This window comes from Sphaeramia orbicularis, chromosome 8 (genome assembly GCF_902148855.1).
Source record: "Sphaeramia orbicularis chromosome 8, fSphaOr1.1, whole genome shotgun sequence".
Classification (NCBI taxonomy): Eukaryota; Metazoa; Chordata; class Actinopteri; order Kurtiformes; family Apogonidae; genus Sphaeramia; species Sphaeramia orbicularis.
The window spans coordinates 17,401,090-17,428,083 of NC_043964.1; the positions used below are offsets into that span (position 1 = coordinate 17,401,090).

The 26,994-nt window shown below is 34.4% G+C and overlaps 1 protein-coding gene across 3 annotated transcripts in view; it reads left to right on the forward strand.

Moving 5' to 3' along the window:
- LOC115424779 (axin-1-like) overlaps window positions 1–23,784 on the forward strand; it is a 92,602-nt gene extending 68,818 nt beyond the window's left edge. For 2 of the 3 annotated variants that reach the window (XM_030142207.1, XM_030142206.1), the window contains 4 exons: window positions 3,011–3,259; window positions 4,393–4,500; window positions 21,246–21,398; window positions 23,642–23,784. In XM_030142207.1, coding sequence (XP_029998067.1) covers window positions 3,011–3,259; window positions 4,393–4,500; window positions 21,246–21,398; window positions 23,642–23,780 — 649 coding nt within the window. In that variant the 3' untranslated portion in view covers window positions 23,781–23,784. The remainder of the gene's footprint in view (window positions 1–3,010; window positions 3,260–4,392; window positions 4,501–21,245; window positions 21,399–23,641) is intronic. The other variant, XM_030142208.1, reaches the window with a different exon arrangement.
- The last annotated feature ends 3,210 nt before the right edge of the window (window positions 23,785–26,994 follow it).

Here is a 26,994-nt window from a genome sequence, read left to right on the forward strand (position 1 = left end):
AACAAAATATGTACTCTGCTCCCAGCAATGAGATAAGAATAGGATAAATAAAAAATAGTAAAAATATCTAAAAAAAGAAACAAAAAACACAGACATAAAAACACAAAACACACTGTAAACACATTCACCATTTAAAGACATTACCCAGCAGCCGAGCATTTAGTCATTTAGTCACAGTCATTTCCAGGGCTGCGTAAGTATAAAAAAAACAAAGAATGTGGAAAAATCTTTGTGTTTTCAGACTATTGCCTCTGTTCAGACTTAGTAGGCAGTCAAAGTGTTTACATCTGTGTGACAGCGCGTGGGTCAGACTGAGGTTGATGTCACTGAAAGTAAGAAAAGTACAGCTTGTGAAGCAAACTCCTACGCAGAACTACCTCTATGTTGTACAACTCACAGTTCACAGAGAGTAAATTCATTTTTTTTCCTGAGAATTGGCTCAACAATCACAAATATAAACCCTGGTTGACTAAAGACTAAACTGAAAAAGGCAGGTAGCTATAACTATAACGGATCCCAGTGATGATGTAAATATGTAAATAATATTTCATTTTTAATTCTAATTCTTTATTCATAGAAATATTTATATGAATACCAAATTTCTTGTTTTTCTCTTTATATTTTCATTTTTTCACTCATTTGTGTTTTTTTTCTACCCTTTTCTCTGCACTTGCTTGTTGTATTGTTGCTGCTGCTAACCATGAAATTTCCCCATGATGAAATAAACAAAGTCTTATCTTATCTTATCTTATCTTATCTTGTATAAAAAAACATCGGATATTCAAGGAAAAACACTGGACTCATATTCACAAATTTAGTGAATATATTTATATATTTAATATGTTTATTTATTATATTGGGCCGCAAAATGTCATGAGTAAACTATATACAATTTCTACATCTATCTATCTATCTATCTATCTATCTAGAAGAAGTTAATATTGATTGAAGCTGTGTAAAATGCAGAGAGGCCTGAATAATAAAGACATAAAAAATGTAAAAGATGTTGTGATATGAAAACGACAACATTTGCACAAAAGATAAAAGGAGACAAAAGCTACAAAAAATTCATAATAACATGAAAGCAACATAGAATATCAAACAAGATAAATATGGCTATTATTATATTATATTCTCTAACAGTAACATAACAAAATGATGAAGAAACCTTAAGAGACAGTATTTTTAGTGACAGCGGTGGTTGATGTTATCTTTCTCTCTGTGATTGATGTTCCAAAAGGTGCATTTATTTAGTCAAAGATTCAGTAAAAATGTGACACAAACTAGTCCCAAAAAGTGTGGGAAGCATATATCTAATCATTGAAATCCCTGTTTTTGATTTTTTTTTAAATTTAACCTTTATTTAACCAGGAAAAATCCCATTGAGATGAAGAACCTCTTTTACAAGGGAGTCCTGGCCAACATAGGCAGCAAATACAATACACATTTATTATAAGATTATACAGTTAAACACATTTAACAGACATCTGACAATAACTAGTTAGTAAAAATAGCATTTAGAAGCAGATTAAGAAAAACAGGTGCAAGTGCTGTAGCCTCAGTTTCCTGTATTTTCATAATAAACATGACGCTATATGAAAACTCTCCTGACTAATCTGGAAATCTGATTCTGGAAAAGTTTGAAATGAAAGTGTGAATGACCCTGGTGATATTCAACCCTGTAAAGCCTGAACCATTAGAGAAAATTCCAGTTCTTTGAAACTGGAGCCTTTATTGGTCCTTCTGAACAACCAAAAAAATCTTTTTTCAAATCTCAGTTTCCACGTATGAGTTTAAATTTTGTATCATATTTCATACATCGGGTCTCAATGCTCAAATATTATTATTTTTGAACAAACAAAAGCATAATATAACACAAACATGTCTAACAAATTGGTAATTTCTTTTCAAAATTGGCAAAGTTCTACCTCCTTCCTCATTAATGACAGTCTTGTAGTGTGACTGGAAAGGCCTCTGGTGAACGAATTCCTGCCCCCTAGTGGATTATCCTTGTATTACATGTATCTAATTCTGTACGTCAGGTTTTTCAAGAAAAAAAAAATCACACTGATCATGTAGAGCAGGGCTGTCAAACTTATTTTAGTTCAGGGGCCACATACAGCCTAATGTACTCTAAAGCAGGCCGGACCAGTAAAATAATGACTTAATAACCTATAAATAATGACAAATCCAAGTTTTTCTTTTTGTTTTAGTACAAAAAACCCCCAATTACATTATGAAAATATTTACATTTAAAAAAAAAAGATGTGAATAATCTGAAAAAAAAGAAATTTCATTTGAAAAATTTGTGCAACTTTAACAATATTAAGCCCCGAATTATTATTTCTACAAGTACATTTACACACAGTGTTACATAAACATTTGGTAACAGGCAGAATATTGTTACAATTTTGGAGTTTGGAACTAAACTTTGAACAATTTCTGCAATATTCCATCTCTTATTATTATTATTATTATTAACACAACTACAGATCACAGTGGATTCATAAATGCACAAAACATTTAGTAACAGGCAGAATATTGTTAAAATTGCACATTTGGGGTTGATCATCTTTGTTTGTGTTTATGTATTTATTTGCATTTTATTGTGAAAGAACAGTTTTGTAAATGTAAATATTTTCACAGTGTAATGGGGTTTTTTTTCACTTCAATTTTTTCCACATAAATTTTCAAATAGAAAATTTGTAGTTTCATTATTTATGGGTTATTGTGTTGTTATTTTTACTGGAGATCACATTTGTCTGTATGTGGAACCTGAACCAAAAACATTTGGACAACCTGGACTGTTCAGGTTAATTTTTACACTTTCATCCTGTGGGCCAGATTAGACCCTTTGGTAGGCCAGATTTGGCCCCTGGGCCACATGTTTGACACCTGTGATGTAGAGGGCTTCAAAACTCATGTATCAAATATGATACATTTGGCGTTAAAGGGTTTAACTTATTTGTCGTCTTTGCTAATATAAAATTCCTGACTTTTTTCATGGCAGGAGTACGACCGGATCTAAGAAGACCACCGGCCACGAGGGGTCCCGCCTCAGCTCCGCGGAGCGATCGGCGTCGGTGCATACGTGCGTCGGCGCCCAGATGCGTAACGCCGTCCAGCCGTCTCACCCGTTCATCCAGGATCCCACCATGCCCCCCAACCCGGCCCCCAGCCCTCTCATCCAGCTGGAGGAGGTCTGCCGTCGGCTCGAGGAGGAGAACATTAAGTCTGGAGCGGTGCAGCCCAAGCAGAGGTGAGCGGAATGGACATGTGCTGTTGCCATGGTTACCGTGACCTTGTGGATAAGGACTGAATCTTTTTAACCCTTTATAGGGCACTCATAGAAATACACAGAAATTCCAAATTTCAACCTTAGGGTGTTATTGGAGGACATAACAAGACTTTATTACTTTTATGGATTTTTTTCTAAATTTTTTATTGTCATGTAGAAAATCAAGGTCAATGAAGTTACCATATTTGGTTACTTGCCCTTAAGTGGCAAAAAAAAAAACAATTCAAGAAGTATATAGAAGAATAAAAGAAAAACACATGTAAGGTGAAAGGAACATGTATTTTAGAACATTTTTTTTTTTTTTATTATGGAGAAAATCAAGGTCAGTGAAGTTACCATATTTGATTCCTTACCTGTAAGTGGCAAAAAAAAATCCTAGAAATAAATGTATAAAATCCAAGAAAAACACATGTAAGGTGAAAGGAACATGTATTTTAGAACATTTTATTGTTATTGTTATGTAGTAAAATCAAGGTCAGTGAAGTTACCATATTTGGTTCCCTGCCCTTAAGTGGCAAAAAAACACAATTCAAGAAGTATATATAAGAATAAAAGAAAAACACATGTAAGGTGAAAGGAACATGTATTTTAGAACTTTTTTTTTTTGTTATTATGGAGAAAATCAAGGTCAATGAAGTTACCATATTTGATTCCTTACCTGTAAGTGGCAAAAAAAAATAAAAAATCCCAGAAATAAACGTATAAAATCCAAGAAAAACACATGTAAGGTGAAAGGAACATGCATTTTAGAACATTAGAACATCTCTTTTAGAACATTAGACCAACATCAGTGCTGATCCAGACTCCTGTCCACATCCACATTCTCCCTTTGAACATCATTCCTTACATTAGTACCATTACTTCATGGTACCTAACAGAGCAGGTACACTCACTGTTCATGCACAGGTGGACCTGACAGACCCTGTTGACCCCATTGGACCTGAGATTGTTGACTCACTGTCCTCACTGTAACTGTCAATGTCTTGTAATGTGTAAGTGGAAATGACCAAAACTAGCCCATTAAAGGGTTAACTTGATCCAGGAGAAAACGGGGCCAGTGTGTGTCTAACTGCTGGGGTTGTTCGGTCCTTCAGGTATGTGATGGAGGTGATCCAGAGGGGTCGTTCTGCAGTCAGGCCTGCACTGTTCCCTCCACTCAGCGTGGTGCCCGCCGTTTCAGACAGCGAGCTCTCCGAGCCCGAGTATGTCCACCGTGTCCACTCAGTACCTTCTCCCTCTGTCTCCAAACTCCCCTTAGGTCTCAGCAGTTTAACCCATAAAGACCCAGAGCTACTTTTGTGGCACTTCCCAAATGAATTTTTCTCTCTATCTAACCTTTCTTAAGTGATTTATCATCATTTATTACAATATTCTCCTCTGTATATTGATTTTTTTTCAAGTGACAATGAAGTATTTTCCTATATGCAATGTACTGATCATGTAGATGTTCATACAAATTTAGATTAAAGTTGAGGGTTATTATATTACAAACAGGGAAAACTGAAGAAAATGTGACTTTTTCTGTAAAACGTAAAATTTACTCATCATGTACATGTTCATAAAAACTCAGATAATCCATAAAAACCCAGTGCTACATTTGTGGCACTTCCCAAATGAATTTTTGTCTCTGTTTAACCTTTCTTAAGCAATTTATCATCATTTATTACAATATTCTCCTTTGTATATTGATTTTTTTTCCATTGACAATGAAGTATTTTCCTATATTTAATGTACTGATAATGTAGATGTTCATAAAAATTCCGATTAAAGTTGAGGGTTATTATATCAGAAACAGAGAAAACTGAAGAAAATGTGACTTTTTCTGTAAAATTTACTCATCATGTACATGTTCATAAAAACTCAGATAATCCATAAAAACCCAGTGCTACATTTGTGGCACTTCCCAAATGAATTTTTCTCTCTATCTAACCTTTCTTAAGTGATTTATCATCATTTATTACAATATTCTCCTCTGTATATTGATTTTTTTTCAAGTGACAATGAAGTATTTTCCTATATGCAATGTACTGATCATGTAGATGTTCATACAAATTTAGATTAAAGTTGAGGGTTATTATATCAGAAACAGAGAAAACTGAAGAAAATGTGACTTTTTCTGTAAAACGTAAAATTTACTCATCATGTACATGTTCATAAAAACTCACATAATCCATAAAAACCCAGTGCTACATTTGTGACACTTCCCAAATGAATTTTTCTATATATTTAACAATTTTTTCAAGTGATTTATTACCATTTATGATATTATCCTGTGTGTTTTGCATTTTCCAGTTTAAATCATGTATATTCCTGTATTTAATTCAATGATCATGTAGATGTTCATAAAACTCAAAGTAAATTCAAAGGTTATTACATCAAAATAGATTAAAAAAAAAAAAAAAAACCCTGAAGAAAAAGTGACTTTTAAAAACAAGTTTCTCCATCCACTGTCACTGATCCAACTCCATGGGTTTTACTGGTGAATCAGTGTTGTAGAAGATGACGGTGTGTCCACGGTAACTGTGGAGTCTGAACGTCCAAATGGGTCATATCTGATGACCATGAAAAGATGATAAACTGCATTTTACACCAATTATTTACATGTATTGATAGGATTAGTGGATCTACAGGTATTAAACAGTTTAGATCAGTAGATGCTTTTAGTTGCAAGTGGATGTTTGGGTCTTTATGGGTTAACACATCACATCCACTGATTCACATTCCAGGGTTCATACAGGTGCTTGAAATCCTTGAAAATGCTTGAATTTCGATGTTGTGTTTTCAAGGTCTGAAAAGTGCTTGAATTTCAGTTAAAGTGCTTGAAAGTGCTTGAAATTATAACCAAAGCTACTTACAGAGAGATGATACACTTTGGAAAGAAAACATTTATGTAAAAAAAAAATTAGCAGCGCTCTCAGGTCGACTCCAGGTACATATTTATCTTAATCTTTGTTTCGGTGTAAGTGTACCCAGATAACGCTAAGTAGCTTCCCTTTTTTGGATAAAACTTTGTGTTCTCCTTTAATTTCTAAACTTTTCGCGATTTCATCTAAAACATAGTTTTGGGTGTTTATAGCGTAATACAATGTACATCATTGTGATAAAAAGTAAAAAAAAAATAATCAGGAGTATATATATTCCTGTAAATATGTTTTTTAAGGTGTGCGCTGGAGAAATTTGAAAATGACCCTTAAAAGTGCTTGAAAAGTGCTTGACTTTGACCCTGTTTAGCTTCAGTCACTTCTTCCCCTAATTACTTGTATGTGTATCTGCTTGCAGTATTGTATATTTATTTTAATTCTAGACTCTTGATCACTTTGAGTTAGTTAGATTATGTCGTGGAAATTTACCGTTCAACTGATGACCCACACAAACAAAGAGGGAGAAAGTTAGAGTTAAAATAATAAATGCATTTATTGAGAAATCGATCACAGACAAAGCTCGGTAAATGAAGTCTGATTAACCATGAAAATATTAAAGATTATATAGACCAAAAATCCAACCCCCCCAATGGTGACATCCAAGTGACAACCCCATATGTAAATCATACCACTCCATACCAGTCCTTCTGGTTCCGGGGGGGGAAGAGGCCATATTGGCCTCTAACCCCTTACCTTGTTTAAATAATATCTAGCATGCAGGCGCCGTCACATAACCAGACATTTAGGTGTTTGGGTTTTAACTCAAGGTAAGAACTCCGTTCCCGAGCCGGGGGTGTTACAGAGTGGTAAACATCACACATAACAATGACTCAGCATGTACTTAACAGTATAACATATTGAAAGAGTATAAAATATAAAGAGTATAAAATATAAAAAGTAAATTTTTCCACCACAATTATTACAGTCAGTGAAAGCATAGACTAAAACAAGTGGTGCCAGACACAACAAACTCCGCCCCTTACACATATTGTTGCTTATTTTGGCATCAGTCCAGCTGATGTCATAATCTCTATGCTTGTGTTGATGTCAGCATATCAATTGCCGCTATATTTGTCCCAAATTTGAAGGAAATTGAAACAAAATTAATGTTTTTATAGACGTGAAATTTCGCCCATTATAAGTAAATAGGAGAAGAAAAAAGATTTTAAAAATTCATAAAAAATATGAATTTTGACCTACTTTTCCCAAAATGTAACCACATCTATTCTGGGTCACTGGTAATCTATAAACCAAATTTGGTATGAACTCAAGCAATAGTTTTGCTGCTACAGACATTTGAATATTTGCCCATTACACATAAATGGGGAAAAAAGATTTGAAAAATTGTTTAAAATTTCCAATTCCTCCAATAGTTTTGCTGCTAGAGCGTTAACAAACTAAAAAACAATCAAACATACAAACCAAACTAAAAACAATCCCCCTTGCCTTCCTTCTAGGGGGTGGGGTAAAAATTCATTATTATTCAATTAATTTTGGGATGGCTCAGAGCAAGAGTATAATTTTTTTTGCATTATCTGAGGTCATCATTCTGGGGATAAATATGTCTAACTTTCTGTTTTATTATTGGGTCTAAAAAGCTGGTAAAGTGCCAGATACCAAAATTAACCAAGTTTCATGGAAAGACCCAGACAGAAAGAACACGGCAATGTCAACTCAGTTATACAAGCAACATAGGGGCATTATTCTACATAAACTAATAAAATATGAATAATGAGTAGTTACCATAGTTACCATCGTGTCTACAGGCCCTTATAATGTCTTAAAATTGCATTAATATTCAGCCTTAAAGTCTTTCATTAGAAATTACTGGGTAAACCTTTGATCCAACATAATTTATGTATCTTTCTTTCTGTTTGTCAAGCTCTCCTCTATAAAGAACTGTTACCATCGAGAATTGCAATATTCTCTTCAGCTGTGATGAATGCTACCCGCTGTGTCCCAGCCCTGAAATGAATTTCGAACACCCGTTGTTTGATGCAACAGACGCAAACCTTAAGTCGACATGTGTTTCTTACATTTTATCCACAAAGCTCACATCCCAATATTTTAATCCACTTTCATCTGCAGAAAAAAAGGACTACATCGAGTTCTTCATCATAAACTACTGCAGGTTATCTCAACAGGTGCCCAAAACTTATCCACAGCCTTCGACACAAACTGTATTTCACCTCAAAACATCCATCATGTACTCTTTTCAAAGGCCAGTAGATTGCAGAACTCGATAAAGTCTGCTGTCTTTGACTGAACAGCATCGCTCAGCTCTTCCTATTAGGGATGCACCGATACCACTTTTTTCCAGACCGAGTACGAGTACTTACATTTGAGTACTTGCTGATACCGAGTACTGATACTAGTCTTTAGTAATCCCATTCCAGTTCTTAGTTCCTTCTGTAAATGTGCTTTATTGTCGTTGTCATTAGTCTGACTGGAACAAAGTGCTGTTACTGACATTTAATGTGTTGGAATGAGTGTTTCTTAATTAATCCACCAGGGGGCACCGCTCTGAATTAACCATACTGGACAAATACCACGAAGAAGAGTAAAGTTTTATGAGAAGAAGAAAGTCAGTACTAACAAACATGGAGACGACAGAGGCAACACTAATGTGATACTAATATTGGAGCGTTTTCACTGGTGAGGTTTAAAAGTTTAGTTTCAGCAGGTAGAGAAAAGAGAAAGGAGCGATAACTTTCGTTTTCACTTCCGCTGGCGGCGGTCCGCACCGCCCCATACTCCTGCTGGTATTCTCTGTCTGGGTACGCATCTGCCAGCACCTGGAAAACAGATGGAATGTACGCAGAGGACAGACAGAACGCTGCGTCCGTATCTGTCTGTGTCTGTGTCTTTAATGTTACTGTCAGTCAGCGTTACTTTTATCACCGTCATTTATTTGGAAAAATCTCCACACTCTTCACACTCCCCACACATTATTCCTCCTCCTCGTACCTGCTGCACTGAACTGTGAATGTCACACGGCCGTAAGTGGTATCGGTGCATTTGTATCAGATTACTTTTACAAGTACGAGTATGAGTACACATACTGAGTACACTGGTCTACGAGGAAAATGCTTCCAGAATAAAAGTGATGAAATTTTACCACATGAGAGTCACTGATAAAGAAACATCAAGTAAAAAATGCTATTTGGCTGAACTTTCCAAGATACAGCCTTGGGTCAAAATGTGAAACTCAAGAATTAACGAGAGAATGGGTTTGACTCAAAAGGAATATTTGTCTCAGAGCTACAAGATCTACTTCAAAACACTGTCTGCACATTAGAATACATTCACTTTATAGGTTCTAGTTAGTGGAAGATTTATTAAGCTATTATATAAATGTACATAAACCAATATACATGTGTAATAACACTTAATCATATACCTTGAAAACATCAGCAAACTGGCACTTTTGTCATTTATTTTCCAATTAATCTTATTAAAATACATAACATTTAGCACATTTAATGTCTGAAGCAAATCATTTCTAAAAAATTGTAGACCAGTGGTATCGGAGTCGATGCCGATACTCGTATCGGTATCGGTGCATCCCCACTTCCTATAATTAATATCAATATAATCTGACTCTAATATACAGTGCTGATTTAATGTTGACTCTAACTTTCTGTACATTTACACTGGCTGTGTTTGTATTAATCAGATTGGGCAGAAAGTGATCCAGATAATACTTTTCATCACTGTCTTTGTTTAGTTTCTGGTGTGATCTCCCACTGAACCCAATGACTTGGAAGAATTTTTAAAACTTTATAGTTATAGTTATGTCCAAACCTGTAAATCAGGCATGTCAAACTCATTTTAGTTCAGGGGCCACATTCAGCTGAATTTGATCTGAAGTAGGCCGAACCGGTAAAATAATAACATAATAATATAGAAACAATGTCAACTCCAAACTTTTCTCTGTGTTTTAGAGCGAAAAGAAGTAAGTTTACATTATGAAAAGGTTTACATCTACAAACTATCCTTTCAAAAGATGTGAATAACATGAACAAACTACATTTACACATGTACATTATAACTTACAGATCACAGTGGATCAACAAATACACAAAATATTTAATAACAGGCGGAATGTTGTTAAAATTGTACTTATTTCTCTTTAGACATTTCAGGTTGTTCATATTTGTTCAGGTTATTCACATTTTTTGCGAAATTATACTTTGTTTTAGTGTAAATACATGAAAATATTTACATTTACAAAGAGAAAAATTTGGAGTTGTCATTATTTATATGTCATTTTGAAAGTATTTTACTGGTCCTGCCCACTTGAGATTGAATTGCTCTGAATGTGGAACCTGAACTAAAAGGATTGTTAATATCTTAGTGTAATTTTTGCATTTCACAAATTCATCCCAAGGGACCCTTTGGCGGGCCGGATTTGGCCCCCGGGCCGCATGTTTGACACCTGTGCTGTAAATCTATGACAAAACTTAATGCATTATACTTCCACTTAACACCTGCAAATCCACATTAACCCATAAAGACCCAATACTACTTTTGTGTCAGTCCCCAAGTCACATTTTCTTGCGATTTAACCTTTCTAAACTTATTTGTCACCATTTATTATAATATTAGCCTCTGTATTTAGCATCTTTTCAATGAAAAGCAGATATTTCCCTATATTTAATTTACTAATCATGTAGATGTTCATCCAAGCTCAGATTTAACAGGGTTCCCGCGGGGTCTTAAAGAGTCTTAAGTCTTAAATTTACAAATCTGCATTTAATATCTTCAAGTCTTTAAAAGGTAGTAACCCATAAAGACCCAGTGTTACTTCTGTGGCAGTTCCCAGATGATTTTTTTCTCTGGATTTAACCTTCTTCAACTGATTTATTACCATTTATTGTAATATTTTCCTCTGTATTTTGCATTTTTTCGGTGAAAATCACATATTTTTCTGTATTTAATTTCCTGATCATGTAGATGTTTATGGAAGGTCAGATTAAAGTGGAGGTTTATTATGTTAAAACACAAAGAAAACTGAAAAAAGTGACCAACTGACATGTAACATCTGCAAAATCCACATTAACCCATAAAGACCTAATACTACTTTTGTGTCAGTCCCCAAGTCACATTTTCTCGCGATTTAACCTTTCTAAACTTAATTATCACCATATATTATATTTTCCCCCATATTTTGCATCTTTTCAATGAAAAGCAGGTATTTCCCTATATTTAATTTACTAATCATGTAGATATTCATACAAGCTCAGATTTAATAAGGTTCCCACGGGGTCTTAAAAAGTCTTAAGTCTTGAATTTACAAATCTGCATTTAATATCTTCAAGTCTTTAAAAGGTAGTAACCCATAAAGACCCAGTGTTACTTCTGTGGCAGTTCCCAGATGATTTTTTTCTCTGGATTTAACCTTCTTCAACTGATTTATTACCATTTATTGTAATATTTTCCTCTGTATTTTGCATTTTTTCGGTGAAAATCACATATTTTTCTGTATTTAATTTCCTGATCATGTAGATGTTTATGGAAGGTCAGATTAAAGTGGAGGTTTATTATGTTAAAACACAAAGAAAACTGAAAAAAATGACCAACTGACATGTAACATCTGCAAAATCCACATTAACCCATAAAGACCTAATACTACTTTTGTGTCAGTCCCCAAGTCACATTTTCTCGCGATTTAACCTTTCTAAACTTAATTATCACCATATATTATATTTTCCCCCATATTTTGCATCTTTTCAATGAAAAGCAGGTATTTCTCTATATTTAATTTACTAATCATGTAGATATTCATACAAGCTCAGATTTAATAAGGTTCCCACGGGGTCTTAAAAAGTCTTAAGTCTTGAATTTACAAATCTGCATTTAATATCTTCAAGTCTTTAAAAGGTAGTAACCCATAAAGACCCAGTGTTACTTCTGTGGCAGTTCCCAGATGATTTTTTTCTCTGGATTTAACAGATTTATTACCATTTATTATAATATTTTCCTCTGTATTTTGCACTTTTTTCAGTGAAAATCATGTATTTTCCTGTATTTAATTTCCTGATCATGTAGATGTTTGTGGAAGCTCAGATTAAAGTGGAGGGTTATTAGGTTAAAACACAAAGAAAACTGAAAAAAGTGACCAACTGACATGTAACATCTGCAAAATACACATTAACCCATAAAGACCCAATACTACTTTTGTGTCAGTTCCCAAATCACATTTTCTCTCTATTTAACCTTTCTAAAGTAATTTATCACCGTTTATTATAATATTTTCCTCCATATTTTGCATCTTTTTAATGAAAAGCACGTATTTCCCTATATTTAATTTACTAATCATGTAGATGTTCATCCAAGCTCAGATTTAATAAGGTTCCCACGGGGTCTTAAAAAGTCTTAAGTCTTGAATTTACAAATCTGCATTTAATATCTTCAAGTCTTTAAAAGGTATTAACCCATAAAGACCCAGTGTTACTTCTGTGGCAGTTCCCAGATGATTTTTTTTCTCTGGATTTAACAGATTTATTACCATTTATTATAATATTTTCCTCTGTATTTTGCACTTTTTTCAGTGAAAATCATGTATTTTCCTGTATTTAATTTCCTGATCATGTAGATGTTTGTGGAAGCTCAGATTAAAGTGGAGGGTTATTAGGTTAAAACACAAAGAAAACTGAAAAAAGTGACCAACTGACATGTAACATCTGCAAAATACACATTAACCCATAAAGACCCAATACTACTTTTGTGTCAGTTCCCAAATCACATTTTCTCTCTATTTAACCTTTCTAAAGTAATTTATCACCGTTTATTATAATATTTTCCTCCATATTTTGCATCTTTTTAATGAAAAGCACGTATTTCCCTATATTTAATTTACTAATCATGTAGATGTTCATCCAAGCTCAGATTTAATAGGGTTCCCACGGGGTCTTAAAAAGTCTTAAGTCTTGAATTTACAAATCTGCATTTAATATCTTAAAGTCTTTAAAAGGTATTAACCCATAAAGACTCAGTGTTACTTCTGTGGCAGTTCCCAGATGATTTTTTTTCTCTGGATTTAACAGATGTATTACCATTTATTATAATATTTTCCTCTGTATTTTGCATTTTTTCAGTGGAAATCATGTATTTTTCTGTATTTCATTTCCTGATCATATAGATGTTTATGGAAGCTCAGATTAAAGTGGAGGGTTATTATGTTAAAACACAAAGAAGACTGAAAAAAGTGACCGACTGACACGTAACACCTGCAAAATACACATTAACATATAAAGACCTAGTGCTACTTTTGTGTCAGTTCCCAAGTCACTTTTTCTCTCTATTTAACCTTTATAAAGTGATTTATCAAAATTTATTATAATTATCCTCCATATTTTGCATTTTTTCAGTGAAAAGCAGGTATTTTCCTATATTTAATTTACTGATCATGTAGATGTTCATACAAGCTGAGATTTAGCCTGAGGGTTATTATATCAAAAACTGAGAAAACTGAAGAAAAAGTGACTTTTTCAACAAAATATATAATTAATTGAACATAAACCAAGTGTCGCAATCCACTGTCATTCATCCAACTCCATGGGTTTCACTGGTGAATCACTGTTGTAGAAGATGACGGTGTTTCCACGGTGACTGCGGAGCCTCTATATACTGACAACTCAACTGGAAAAAACTGAAATTTCTTAAGAAAAATAAGTGCAATTTTAGCAATATTATACACTATACATGTGCACAATGGATCTGATCTACAAAGGCACAAAACATTTAGTTACAGGCAGAATATTGTTAAAATTGCCCTCATTTGTAGAGGTCTAACTGTCATTATTACTCTCCATAAACTAAATATACTTTGTTCTGTTGTTGATATCATTGAGGTCCTGTTAAGCCTCTGTGTGGTGAACACTGGAACACACTCCCTGCCTCTGGTGTGTGTTCAGATCTTATGATGAACCACAAACAGTAACAGGCCACAGGTTACTATGGTGACGGGACATACGTCACTACCGGTCAGGATACTTTTTTTAATAATTTTTTCACAAGAATGTCATCGGAGAGACCTAAATACAAAGACATACTTATAATAACACCAATTGGTCATAAACTGAATCAGCGAACACAGAATATCCTACCACACATGTATCTTTAAAATGCAGTAGATTGAAGAATTATGGTCATCTTTAAATAATCCTGACACCAGTACTTGTAGAAACCCCTCAGGTACATGTGTAGTTTATATTCAGTGTCAGTCCTCTTTCAGGTCATTTCCCCTTAAGACCCACTGAGAGGATCACAGAGGAAATAGACTTGTGTATTTTCCAAGTCCACACCAGCTGAAGTCCTGCAGAGATGGAGGCGTTTTAATGTTTAGTCAGAGACAGGTTTCTATTTGATGTTCGACTACCCTCTCTTAACAAATAGAGAGAACTGGTGGAGTGTGGAAGAGGCAGATGAAAGCCAGATTATGTGGAGAGTCTGCACTCAGTCTGATGTTCACCATCATCACTGCAGTTATCAACAGTTTCAAATGTATTTTTCTGAATTTACTTTAACCCATAAAGACCCAAAGCTCCACTGGCGACCACAACCATCTACTGATCTAAAATCTGAATCAGAATAGTTTTTTAATCCTGGGGGGAAATTATTGGGTGCTACATTCGCTCCATTCAAGTATAAGAAAAAGTATTAGGAAAGAACGCGTTATTACCGTGTTAACACATTCATTAAATAACACCGAGAATTTTTTTATCTCACGTTAATGCCGTTTTATTCTAACTCCTATTATTCTGCCCCTGCTTGTGTGCGTGTAGTGATTTGCTCGGCAGATAGACAACAGGTTTCCCAAGAAAAGCCGGACGCTGAAAACTTCTGTCCAAATCTTTTACTTGAGACTCACTGTAAAACTGCAACATACAAACAAAATATGTCTCAGTTCTGTTCATTTCATTAGTACATTTACATGGTATTATACATTTAAATGAATGGGAAAAAGATCACTGCTAACTTGAATGGGAAAATCCATAGCCATGCTAACAATTAGCATTTACAGATTAATTTAAGATTTACGTCTTTTTATCCAGCAACAAAGGTTCACATCAGAGAAATTTTATACTTTTCATTCTTACAACTGAACATAAAATACTCACAGGCAAACGTTTTTGGGGCCATACAGAGTGAAAGAAACGTGTCTGTTAGTTCCTCTTATGTCCCATCTGACTACGGGAACACCGAAAGGACAAAACATATGTTAGTGCAACTTATTCCGACCACTAGAGGGCCCCCTTTGCTTGCTTTTAACAACTGAACATCACATATTATTGGGCTTATTAGTATTAGTCCTTATTAGTGGGCTTAAGACTCCTGTCAATCACCCAAAACCGGAGATAAACTGGTGGGGACATAAACATGGAGAAAGGTCTTTTCCATGGACATTTTCATTTTAAATGTCTTCAGATGGTGGGGTTGAGAAGGACAAAGTTGTTTGTAAGCACTGCAATGTGGAATTTTTTTTTTTTTTTTTTTTTATCACCAGAGTACTTCGAGTCTGAAATATCACTTAAAGGCCATACACGCTGTTGATGCTGGCACCCCCCCCCCCCATATAACTATGTGATTAATTATGAATAATTGCAGAAATCCACGCAATTAATTGCGATTAAAATTTTTAATCGCTGCCCGCTGCCCAGCACTTTTATATATATATATATATATATATATATATATATATATATATATATATATATGTATATATGTGTGTGTTTGTGTGTGTGTGTGCTGTCAAATGATTACAATTTTTAATCAGATTAATTACAGCATCGCTGTGGATTAATTCCGATAAATCACGATTAAATATAAATTTTTTATCTACATTTTAATGTATATTAATCGCGTGTAATCTTGTGTGAGCAAACAGACTCAAGAAAGAAGGGAATATATATGCATTAACGTGTTTATTAAACACCTTCAACAGTTTCAACAAAACATCTTAAAACAACTGTTCTATCTTGGGTTTTTTTGTCCTCATATTTCCATTCAGAGGGACAACGTGCTGTTTAGCGTCTTCCATCTGTATGGGTTGGTTCTGCTGCCTGTCACTACCTGATCAACTGCCCATTTGTTCATGAGCGACGCTAACTCTACTTGGACAAACTGCCCCAAATGTGTCGGCAGAGACGTTCAGAGTCATTCTGAGCTGCAGATGGGTTAACTGAGTTAAAATTTTTAATCAGGTGAATCGTTATCATATATCATCAAATATACAAACATATATATAGCTCTGAATTATATACATATATATATATGTGTGTGTATATATATATATATATATATATATATATATATATATATATATATAAACAGTCAAAGACACACAATTAGAGCAGCAATTTGTACAATATAATAATAACAATAACAATAATAATAATAATAATAATAATAATAATAGATTAGATTTATATAGCACTTTTCCATGAACACATACTCAAAGTACATACATTGGATCCATTATTCATTTACTCACACATTCACACTCTGGTGCTGGTAAACTAAATAAATATGTAGCCACGGAAGCTGATGGAAGCACGGCTGCCAATTTGCGTCAACGGCCCCTCCGACCCCCACCAAACATTCATATGCATTCATAGTAGCAGCACTGGAGGCAAGGAGGGTGAAGTGTCTTGCCCAAGGACACAACAGCACATGACTAGGACAGAGCGGGATTCAAACCACCAACCTTTCAGTTATTGGATGACCCGCTCTACCTCCTGAGCCACGGCCGTTCCCTAGTATATGTACTAGACAAGAATTATACATAATAAGTGTGCAAAAATATTGTTGTCTGTAATTGTAATTATGTGGTTATAAGGTGGAGTTGAACAGTCTGATGGTCACAGGCAGGAGGGATTTCCTGTCGTTTAGTGCTGCATCTGAGTGGAATCAGTTGTTTAATACCTGTTGATCCACTAATCCAATCAATATGTTGAAATAATTGGTGTAAAAGGCAGTTTGTCATCTTTTCATGGTCATCAGATATGACCCATTTGGATGTTCAGAGACTCTGTAGTGAACATGCAAACACCATCATCTTCTACAACATTGATTCACCAGTAAAACCCATGGAGTTTGGTAGCAAATTACCCGATTTTCACTGAAAACTGCAAAGTACAGAGGATAATATAGTAATAAATGGTGATAAATCATTTAAGAAAAGTTAAATATAGAAAAAAAAATGTTGGAACTGCCACAAAAGTAGCACTGGATCTTTATGGGTTAAATAATGATCTTAAACTTTGCTGGAACACAACTTAAATAAAAAGCACATATAAGCATCTATAAAGTACTGAAAACACTCATGAAACACATCGATCGGTCCTATTTCCTGCGATCCACCTCTGCATGGTTTTATCAATATTTACCGATGACCTTTTTTTGTTTATGAAGTGTATAAATGTGTGAAAACCCGACAGCGGTGGGCCTTTTCACCAAAAATAGTCCAAAACCTCAGGGTGTCTGCTCCAAATGTAATTGTCCACAGTCTGATCCCTTCATTCTTTTTTTTTTTTCTTTTCTGCTTTCTATCACCACTTGAGAATTCACACACTTCCCTCTTCTGTCTTGCTGAGGCTTTATCTGTCGGTTTCCTTCGCTTCCTGTGTTTTTGTTCCCGCTCTGTTTTATTGAGCTGCTTTCAATCCAAAATACAGCAGTCTGGGTCAACACTGATAATGTCACTCAGTGCATTTCATTCCCTTGAATTCGATACTAAACACTAGAACGCGTTTTTTGAGCGATAAACTGAAATATACAACTTAATTGCGATAAAACGCCGCTGAATGAAAGAAGCTGAGAGCCACTTATGTTTATAATATCAGTAACATTTATTTCACAGCTGACCTGACCCAAAACCCGTTATAATTTTCTCTTGTGTGAACATTTACACTTATTTTTTCTTAACTAGGTCACTTTCAGACAGAAAACCCTCAGAAAAGTTCTTGTCGCACTCGGCAATTCATCTTTTACTGACACTGTTTAACTCGATTCACAAATGAGACACGCACATTTCATTCACCTCCATAAAAAAAGGATAATATTTTCCATCCTTCATGCAAATAGAATCATTTTCACCTTTCACTGTTTTTTCTGAGTCACCGTCTAATCTTTTGTGTGCTTGCTGTTGTGCTGTTAACGCTTAATATATGGTGGCAGCTGCAGCGTTACTAACCATTCTGTGTCAGTAAAGCAACTAATGAATGAATGAATGAAATCTTTATTTCGAACATGTCAACAGTGAAATCAAAACAAAAATCAACCAACAAAATATAAGTACTGGTACATAAATGATTGATTAGCAAACAAACAACAAAATGAATAAATAAATAATAATAGTTATAGTAAATTAATAATAATAATAATAATAATAATGATAATGATGATGATGATGATGATGATAATGATAATAATAATAATAATAAAACAAATGAAATGAAATTATACGTGCTCGAAAAGGAGTAGAAAGAAGTAAAAACTTATATACTCCTACCCCCAATTTCTATTCCTTATGATCATTATATAGCAATTATTATTTTGTATGAATATCAATATAATATTAATACTACTACTACTAATAATAACAACAATAACAATAATAATAATAGTATAGCAATATCACACATCTGTTTTCCTATATACACTAATATGATAATACCCATTTACGACGTATCCTACCAGATGTTAATAAAAACTAAAAAACAAAACAAAACAAAAAACAAACAAAAACACATACACAAATATAATATAAATGCATATAATATTCTATATCGTCCTATGTAGTAATATAGTAATAATATCTTCATATATTCATATTTAAACTAGATATTATCAGCACATATGTGGCAAAGCTCCACTATGAAAAACAACCAGATTCCCCCCCTCAAGCCCTTTCCTCTCTGATGTTTTAATAGACTGGATTTTATTAAGATTTATATTCTCCATATATTCTTTGACTAGTAAAACCCACAGTTTGACAAATGGCAGTGGTTGTAGATTCTTGTTTTATGTTCATTTAGTGATGTATTTTGCCAAAAAAGTCACTTTTTCTTTAGTTTTCTCTGTTCTAATATAATATCCTTTGAATTTGCTCTGAGTTTTTATGAACATCTACATGATCAGTGAATTGCATATAGGAAAATACCTGTAAATAACAGTAAAATCCATGGAGTTTTATAAATAACCATAGATGGAGACACTTGGTTTAGGCTCAGTTATTGAAATATTTACCAAAAAAGTCACTTTTTCTTGAGTTTTCTCTCTTTTCTATATAAAAACACCCAACTTTAACCCATAAAGACCCAAATAGACACTGGTGACCAAAACCATCTACTGATCTAAACTGTTTAATACCTGTTGATCCATTAATCCTGTCAATACATACAAATAATTGGTGTAAAATGCAGTTTTTCATCTTTTCATGTCATCACATATGACCCATTTGGACGTTCAGAGGCTCTGTAGTTACCATGGAAACACCGTCATCTTCTACAACATTGATTCACCAGTAAAACCCATGGAGTTGGATCAATGAGAGTGGATGGAGACACTTGTTTTAACATTCAGTTAATGATATATTTTGTTGAAAAAGTCACTTTTTCTTCAGTTTTTCTCTGTTTTGATGTAATAACCTTTGAATTTACTCTGAGTTTTTATGAACATGTACATGATCAGTGAATTGAATATATGAAAATACTTGATTTCCAGCAAAACCCATGGAGTTTGATAAATAACCATAGATGGAGACACTTGGTTTATGCTCAGTTATTGAAATATTTGCTGAAAAAGTCACTTTTTCTTGTATTTTGTCAGCTTTTTTCTTTTTATAATAACCCTCAGCTTTAACCCAAACTGACAAAACCATCTACTGATCTAAACTGTTTAATACCTGTTGATCGATTAATCCTATCAAAACTTGTAAATAATTGGTGTAAAATACAGTTTTTTCATCTTTTCATGTCATTACATATGACCCATTTGGATGTTCAGAGGCTCCGTAGTTACCGTGGAAACACCGTCATGTTCTACAACATAGATTCACCAGTAAAACCCATGGAGTTGGAACAATGACAGTGGATGGAGACACTTGTTTTTACATTCAGTTAATGATATGTTGTACCGAAAAAGTCGCATTTTCTTCAGTTTTTCTCTATTTTGATGTAATAACTTTTGAATTTACTCTGAATATGAACATGTACATGATCAGTAAATTAAATATATGAAAATACATGATTTCCAGCAAAACCCATGGACTTTGATGAAGAACCATAGATAGAGACACTATATTGTACTGAAAAAGTCACATTTTCTTCAGTTTTTCTCTATTTTGATGTAATAACCTTTGAATTAAATATAAGAAAATACCTGATTTCCAGTAAAACCCATGGAGTAACCATAGAAGGAGACACTTGGTTTATGCTCAGTTATTGAAATATTTGCTGAAAAAGTCACTTTTTCTTGAGTTTTTCTCTATTTTGATGTAATAATCTTTGAATTTTTTTGAACATCTACATGATCAGTGAATTAAATATAGGAAAATACATGATTTACACTGAAAAATGCAAAACACACACGATAATATTACCAGAAATGGTGTTAAATCACTTAAAAAAGGGTTAAATATAAAGAAAAAATCATTTGGGAACTGACACAAATGTAGCATGGGGTCTTTATGGGTTAATCTGAGCTTTTATGAACATGTGCATAATAAGTAAATTAAATGTAGGAAAATACCTGATTTTCAGTAAAAAATGCAAAATGAAGAGGATAATATTCTATGAAATGATGATAAATCACTTAATGAAGGTTAGATGTAGAGAAAAATCCACTTGGAGGTCACCACAGAAATAGTTCCAGGTCTGTAAGGGTTAAATGTATCAGTAATAAAGTGGTTAAATGTGATATTATGGTCCGTGTACTTTTCAGACGATAAAACACTTGTTCCTGTACGCAGGCAGGTTCCATGCGGTTTGTTTAATACTGTTTTTCGTCTTCTTCTGCAGACATAAAGCCACTAAAAAGCAGCCGTGTGAGAAAATGACTGTGGCCTATTACTTCTGCGGCGAGCCCATCCCGTACACGACGAGCATCGACAAAGGCAGGGTTGTTACGCTGGGCCAGTTTAAAGAACTGCTGACCAAGAAAGGAAACTACAGGTGAGATTTACAGTCAGGTTTAATGTCTGCGAGGTGTGTGACAGGTGCAGGGCTCAAAATTAACTTTTTGACCTAGGAGCACTGTGCTCCTAACCCTAAAAAGTTAGGAGCACAGGCTAAAATCTAGGCGCACCACTATTATATAAAAAATTTGGAGAACAAGCAAAACTCTTGGCCATACCAAGTAATATTCCTATATGTATTTAAGCAATGTTAACAACCTAGAATAAAGTATTTGAATAGAGTATGAAAGAAAAAGCTTACATTGACACAGGTGCAAAACAATTGTCAATGTGTGGTATATACTTTAGTTGGTTCTTGGAGAAGAAAGACGAATCACACCATTATTTGCAACAACCAACTTTTTTATTTCATGGCCTAAAGGCCCTTAGTCACTGTGGTCTACACCACGCCTGAAGTCAAGTCAAACTTTTGACGAATCATGTACACGTCTGGATACCGCATGTTGTTTATTCATTAGCCCCTCGATTCGCTGGTTACGGTCAGCTGATCGTGTAGCAAGTTGATTCGCGCAACATGATCATCTGACTTGCAGGCTACATTACGTCATGGGAAAATACTTGGAACAACGCCAGCGCTACTAACCGGGTTTGGCGGGAGATTGTTTCAAACGTCGGTGGAGTTATTTGATCCCTTTGTTTATGCCGCCTGCGCACGCGAGGGGGCGGGGACTAGTTTTTCCGCTTCAGTCAGCGGGGCATGGAGCTTGTTTATTTTCAGCTGACGAGTTACTTCTGCAGCCATTATTCTAGGCGCACGTATTAATTTTCGCTCATTTTTTTATTGGCGCACCGTGCGATCGTAATCTCAAAAACAGTCACACTACCGAAATTCTCAGGCGCATGCGACCGTAATTCAGTCGCAGTCACGAGCCCTGCAGGTGTTTTACATTCCCCATGCTCTGCTTTTAGAATCCATATCAAACACTAGTGTCAAACAGTGGCATAAAACACCTAACTAATACGTACATAATATTTAATTCTAATTCTACATTTATGTAAATATTCACGTAAATACCAAATTTCTTATTTTTCTCTCTATATTTAATTGTGTCTCGTTTGTGGTTTTTCTACCTGTCTTTTTCTCTGCACTTACTTGTATGTTGCTGATGTTAAATGTGAAATTTCTCACCTCACCTTACCTTACCTTATCTTATCTTATCTTATCTTACCTTATCTTACCTTATTTTGTCTTAGATTTTTTTTTATCTCATCTTACCTCACCTTTTGTTATCTCACCTCATCTTATCTCACCTTATCTTGTCTTATCATATCTTATCTTATACTTTTTTTTCATCTTATCTCACCTCACCTTACCTTACCTTATCTTATAAAAATAATAATAATGGATTGGATTTTATATAGTGCTTTTCTAGACACCCAAAGCGCTTTACATTATTGATCCATTATTCATCTTACCTTATCTTATCTTACTTTTTTTTTTTTTATCTTATCTTACCTTACCTTTTCTTATCTCACCTCACCTTATCTTATCTTACCTTACCTTACCGTTTTTTATCCTATCTCATCTTATCTTCTCACCTTATCTTATCTTACCTTTTCTTAACTCACCTCATCTTATCTTATTTTACCTTACCTTACCTTTTTTATCTTATCTCATCTTATCTCACCTTATCTTACCTTTTCTTAACTCACCTCATCTTATCTTATTTTACCCTACCTTACCTTTTTTATCTTATTTTATCTTATCTCACCATATCTTATCTTATCTTTTTTTTATCTCACCTCATCTTATCTTATTTTACCTTACCTTACCTTTTTTATCTTTTCTCATCTCACCTCACCTCACCTCACCTCACCTCACCTTATCTTATCTTATCTTATCTTATCTTATCTTATCTTATCTTATCTCATCTCATCTCATCTCATCTCATCTCATCTCATCTCATCTCATCTCATCTCATCTCATCTCATCTCATCTCATCTCACCTTACCTTATTGTACCTTACCTTACTGTTTTTTATCTTATCTCATTTTATCTCACCTTATCTTATCTTACCTTTTCTTATCCCACCTCATCTTATCTTATTTTACCTTACCTTACCTTTTTTTATATCTTTTCTCATCTCATCTCACCTCACCTCATCTTATCTCACCTTATCTTTTCTAATCTCATCTCATCTTATCTTTTCTCATCTTATCTCATCTTATTTTATCTCACCTTATCTTATCTTATCTTATCTCATCTTATCTTATCTTTAGGTATTATTTCAAGAAGGTAAGCGACGAGTTTGACTGTGGGGTGGTGTTCGAAGAGGTACGTGAAGATGACGCTATCTTGCCCATCTTTGAGGAGAAGATTATCGGGAAAGTTGAAAAGATTTATTCAAGTGCATGTTGAAAAAGAATAGTCTGTGCATGATGGTGAAGAGGAAGTGTTTTCAGATGGAGGAGGAGGAAAGGTTCGGCCACGTGAGACTTCTGAGGCTTGGGACGGTGGACTAGAGGAAAAGACTTCATTCACTTCTTTGAAGTGCGATGTAGCATTGTAAAGTTTACTAGATAATGAAGAACAAAAACGGCTATTACAGCTGCATATTTTTGATATGACGCTTCAGAAGGTGTTCTTTCTAAAGTAACCACACTTGTAATTTTTTTATATGTATTGCTACCAGATGTGTACAGTTTGTGTTAAAAGATAACTAAATTTTATATCTATTTAAGTATTTAAAATGCTCATTTTCCATCCTCTTAAAGCAGGATCGTTGTCCCTGTTGAAGACGATCAAAATCCTCTATAGGGCTGTTTTATGTTTGTCTCGTCTCATGTTTTGTAAGAGCCCTCGGGACTAAAATGTTTTAGCTTTTCTAAGTGCTTTTAATACTTCATGTACCAATACTTTTTTGCACTTAATTTGTATTTTATAAACCACTGAATATGTCTCAGTGTAGGCTGTAAAATGATTGTCTAAAAAACACAGAGTGACCAGTAAAATCGAAACAGTTAAAAGTTTATAAGCTCCAGTGAACTACTGTTACAGGTGCAGTGTTTCGGATTTAGCTGAATTTCTAATATTAGTAGTACAGGGTGGGGAAGCAAAATTTACAATATTTTGAGGCAGGGATTGAAAGACAGTGTATGACCAGTTAGTTTATTGAAAGTCATGAGAATTTATTTGCCACAAGAAAATTGACATAATAGAAAATGTTTTTATTCTATGTGTCCTCCTTCTTTCTCAATAACTGCCTTCACACACTTCCTGAAACTTGCGCAAGTGTTCCTCAAATATTCGGGTGACAACTTCTCCCATTCTTCTTTAATAGTATCTTCCAGACTTTCTCGTAATAGTTTTGCTCATAGTCATTCTCTTCTTTCCATTATAAACAGTCTTTATGGACACTCCAACTATTTTTGAAATCTCCTTTGGTGTGACGAGTGCATTCAGCAAATCACACACTCTTTGACGTTTGCTTTCCTGATTACTCATATGGACAAAAGTTTCTGAAAAGGTATGGATAATAGTGTTAGGTATGATTATGACATCAATATATGTTTGGTTTCAAAACAATTGACGTAGTGCCTGCTGAGAAAAAACAACTAAATGTTCATTGTAAATTTTGCTTCCCCACCCTGTAGGTTTTCTTTGGTTTATCATCATCTAAAACTGTTTCTTACATTAAAATGAGGCATCATCTTCCGTGGAGTTCTATTGTGGCCCGTAAACTAAACCAAACACACATTTTCAGTTTACCAGCCAACAGGCTGTAAGCTATTGTCGTCTGTCGTCGTCTGTCGTCGTCGTCTATCGTCCGTTACAAAAATTTCAATCATCTTCTTCTCTGAAACTACGATTCCGATTGACTTCAAACTTGGTATACAGCTTCTTTATAATCATGTCAACAAAAGTTAGTGAAATTATTTGGATCTGGATCGGATTCTGGATTTGGTGCGACTTTGAAAAATTTCCCCATTATAAGAGATAGGAAGTGGATCGATGCAATAACTCAGTAAATATAAATGATATCCAGTGTAAATTTCTACGGTCCAGCCCTGATGGGGAGATGACCAAAACATAATGTCCACATGCTGATCAGGATCTTCTTCTGGATCCGGAAACTTACGGAAAATTTAACATGGGCTCTTAAGGGGAAAAAATTTCAGGCATCTTCTTCTCCCAAACTCCAGTTCTGATTGACTTCAAACTTGATATACAGCTTCTGTATGATGATGTCAACACAAGGTATTGACATTATTTCGATCCCGATCTGATTCTGGATTTGGTGCCACTTTGACAAATTTTCCCATTATAACAGATAGGAAATAGATTGATCCAATAAATCAGTAAGTATCAATGATATCAAGTTGGAATTTGAATTTTTTTATAGATCTGATTGGAATATGACCACAACATGGGCTATTTCTGTAATATAATGAATACACTAAAACTGGGGGAGAATAAATGGCATCTGGATACATTTCCCAAAGCTTTTAATTTGGCTGGCAAGATACAGGGCCATTGGTCCTATTTTTTTTTTTTTTTGACATTTAGTAAATATCGGTTTCATCGGTTTTGCACAGAAGTCCAATGGAAAAGCAACTATTGTTATCGTTTTATCGCCCAGCCCTAAGTATATATTATAGTACCATATTAAAGTGACAGTATAGTGATGAAATTATAACTTGTAGTTTCAGGTTTACTGTTCCTCCATTGTTTACTTGTAATTTCATTTGCATTCAGAATGATTTTTATGTTGCGTTGCCATGACGACCAGCCAACGCTGAGGTAGTACTATACCTGCAGTGGAAATACAGTGTGTCGATGGCAAAACTGAGCCAAGTTGAAGCGATTTAAAAGCTGGTTTTAGATTAAATTGTCAATAAAACCTCTCTTTAAACTTTTTTCTCCAGTCACTTTTTCTTTTTCTGTGGTTTGGTTTTGTTTCGTAGGCGATATCTGTTACTCTCCTGGAAAAGGAGGCTGAAGTTCTGCAACTTTACCACTAGATGGCACTAAATTCTAAACAGTGCACCTTTAACATCCCATTCAAAGTTTCCTCCCTTGTCCCATTTGATACATTTTTATATTGGATGAAATCCCTTTTTACCTAAATACTGCAAAACATTAGAAGCTCTTGACAACGTGATGCTAATACTCCAAAAAAATTAGCTTTATATAAATAAGAGTCACTTAGTTATAAACAAATAATTGAACATATTATATAAGATGTTTTTCTGGTCACTTTGTGTAAAACGCTACATAAATGAGCCTCGAGCTACATTCACGTTGAGTCTTTTTTGCTTCGTTGTTTCTTGCCCAACATATTTAACATGTAAAAAAAACTGCCTTGAAAAACCACAGCGAATATGATGAGTCTTGTGTAAATGACATAATTGGAAATTTGAATATCTATGCAATTGCTTGTATTAAATGTAATCGGCATCGTGTTTTATAATTAGAAGCCACAGAAAAAAGCAACTACAGCTAAAAATAAATTATATATGTTGAGCTAAATTGAGCTAAATTGACGAAATGTATTAATAACAAGGGATAAAGTAGTGCCAGAGTGAATGAAAACACAGCGACTATTCCCGTTAAAAACAATGACAGTGCTGAG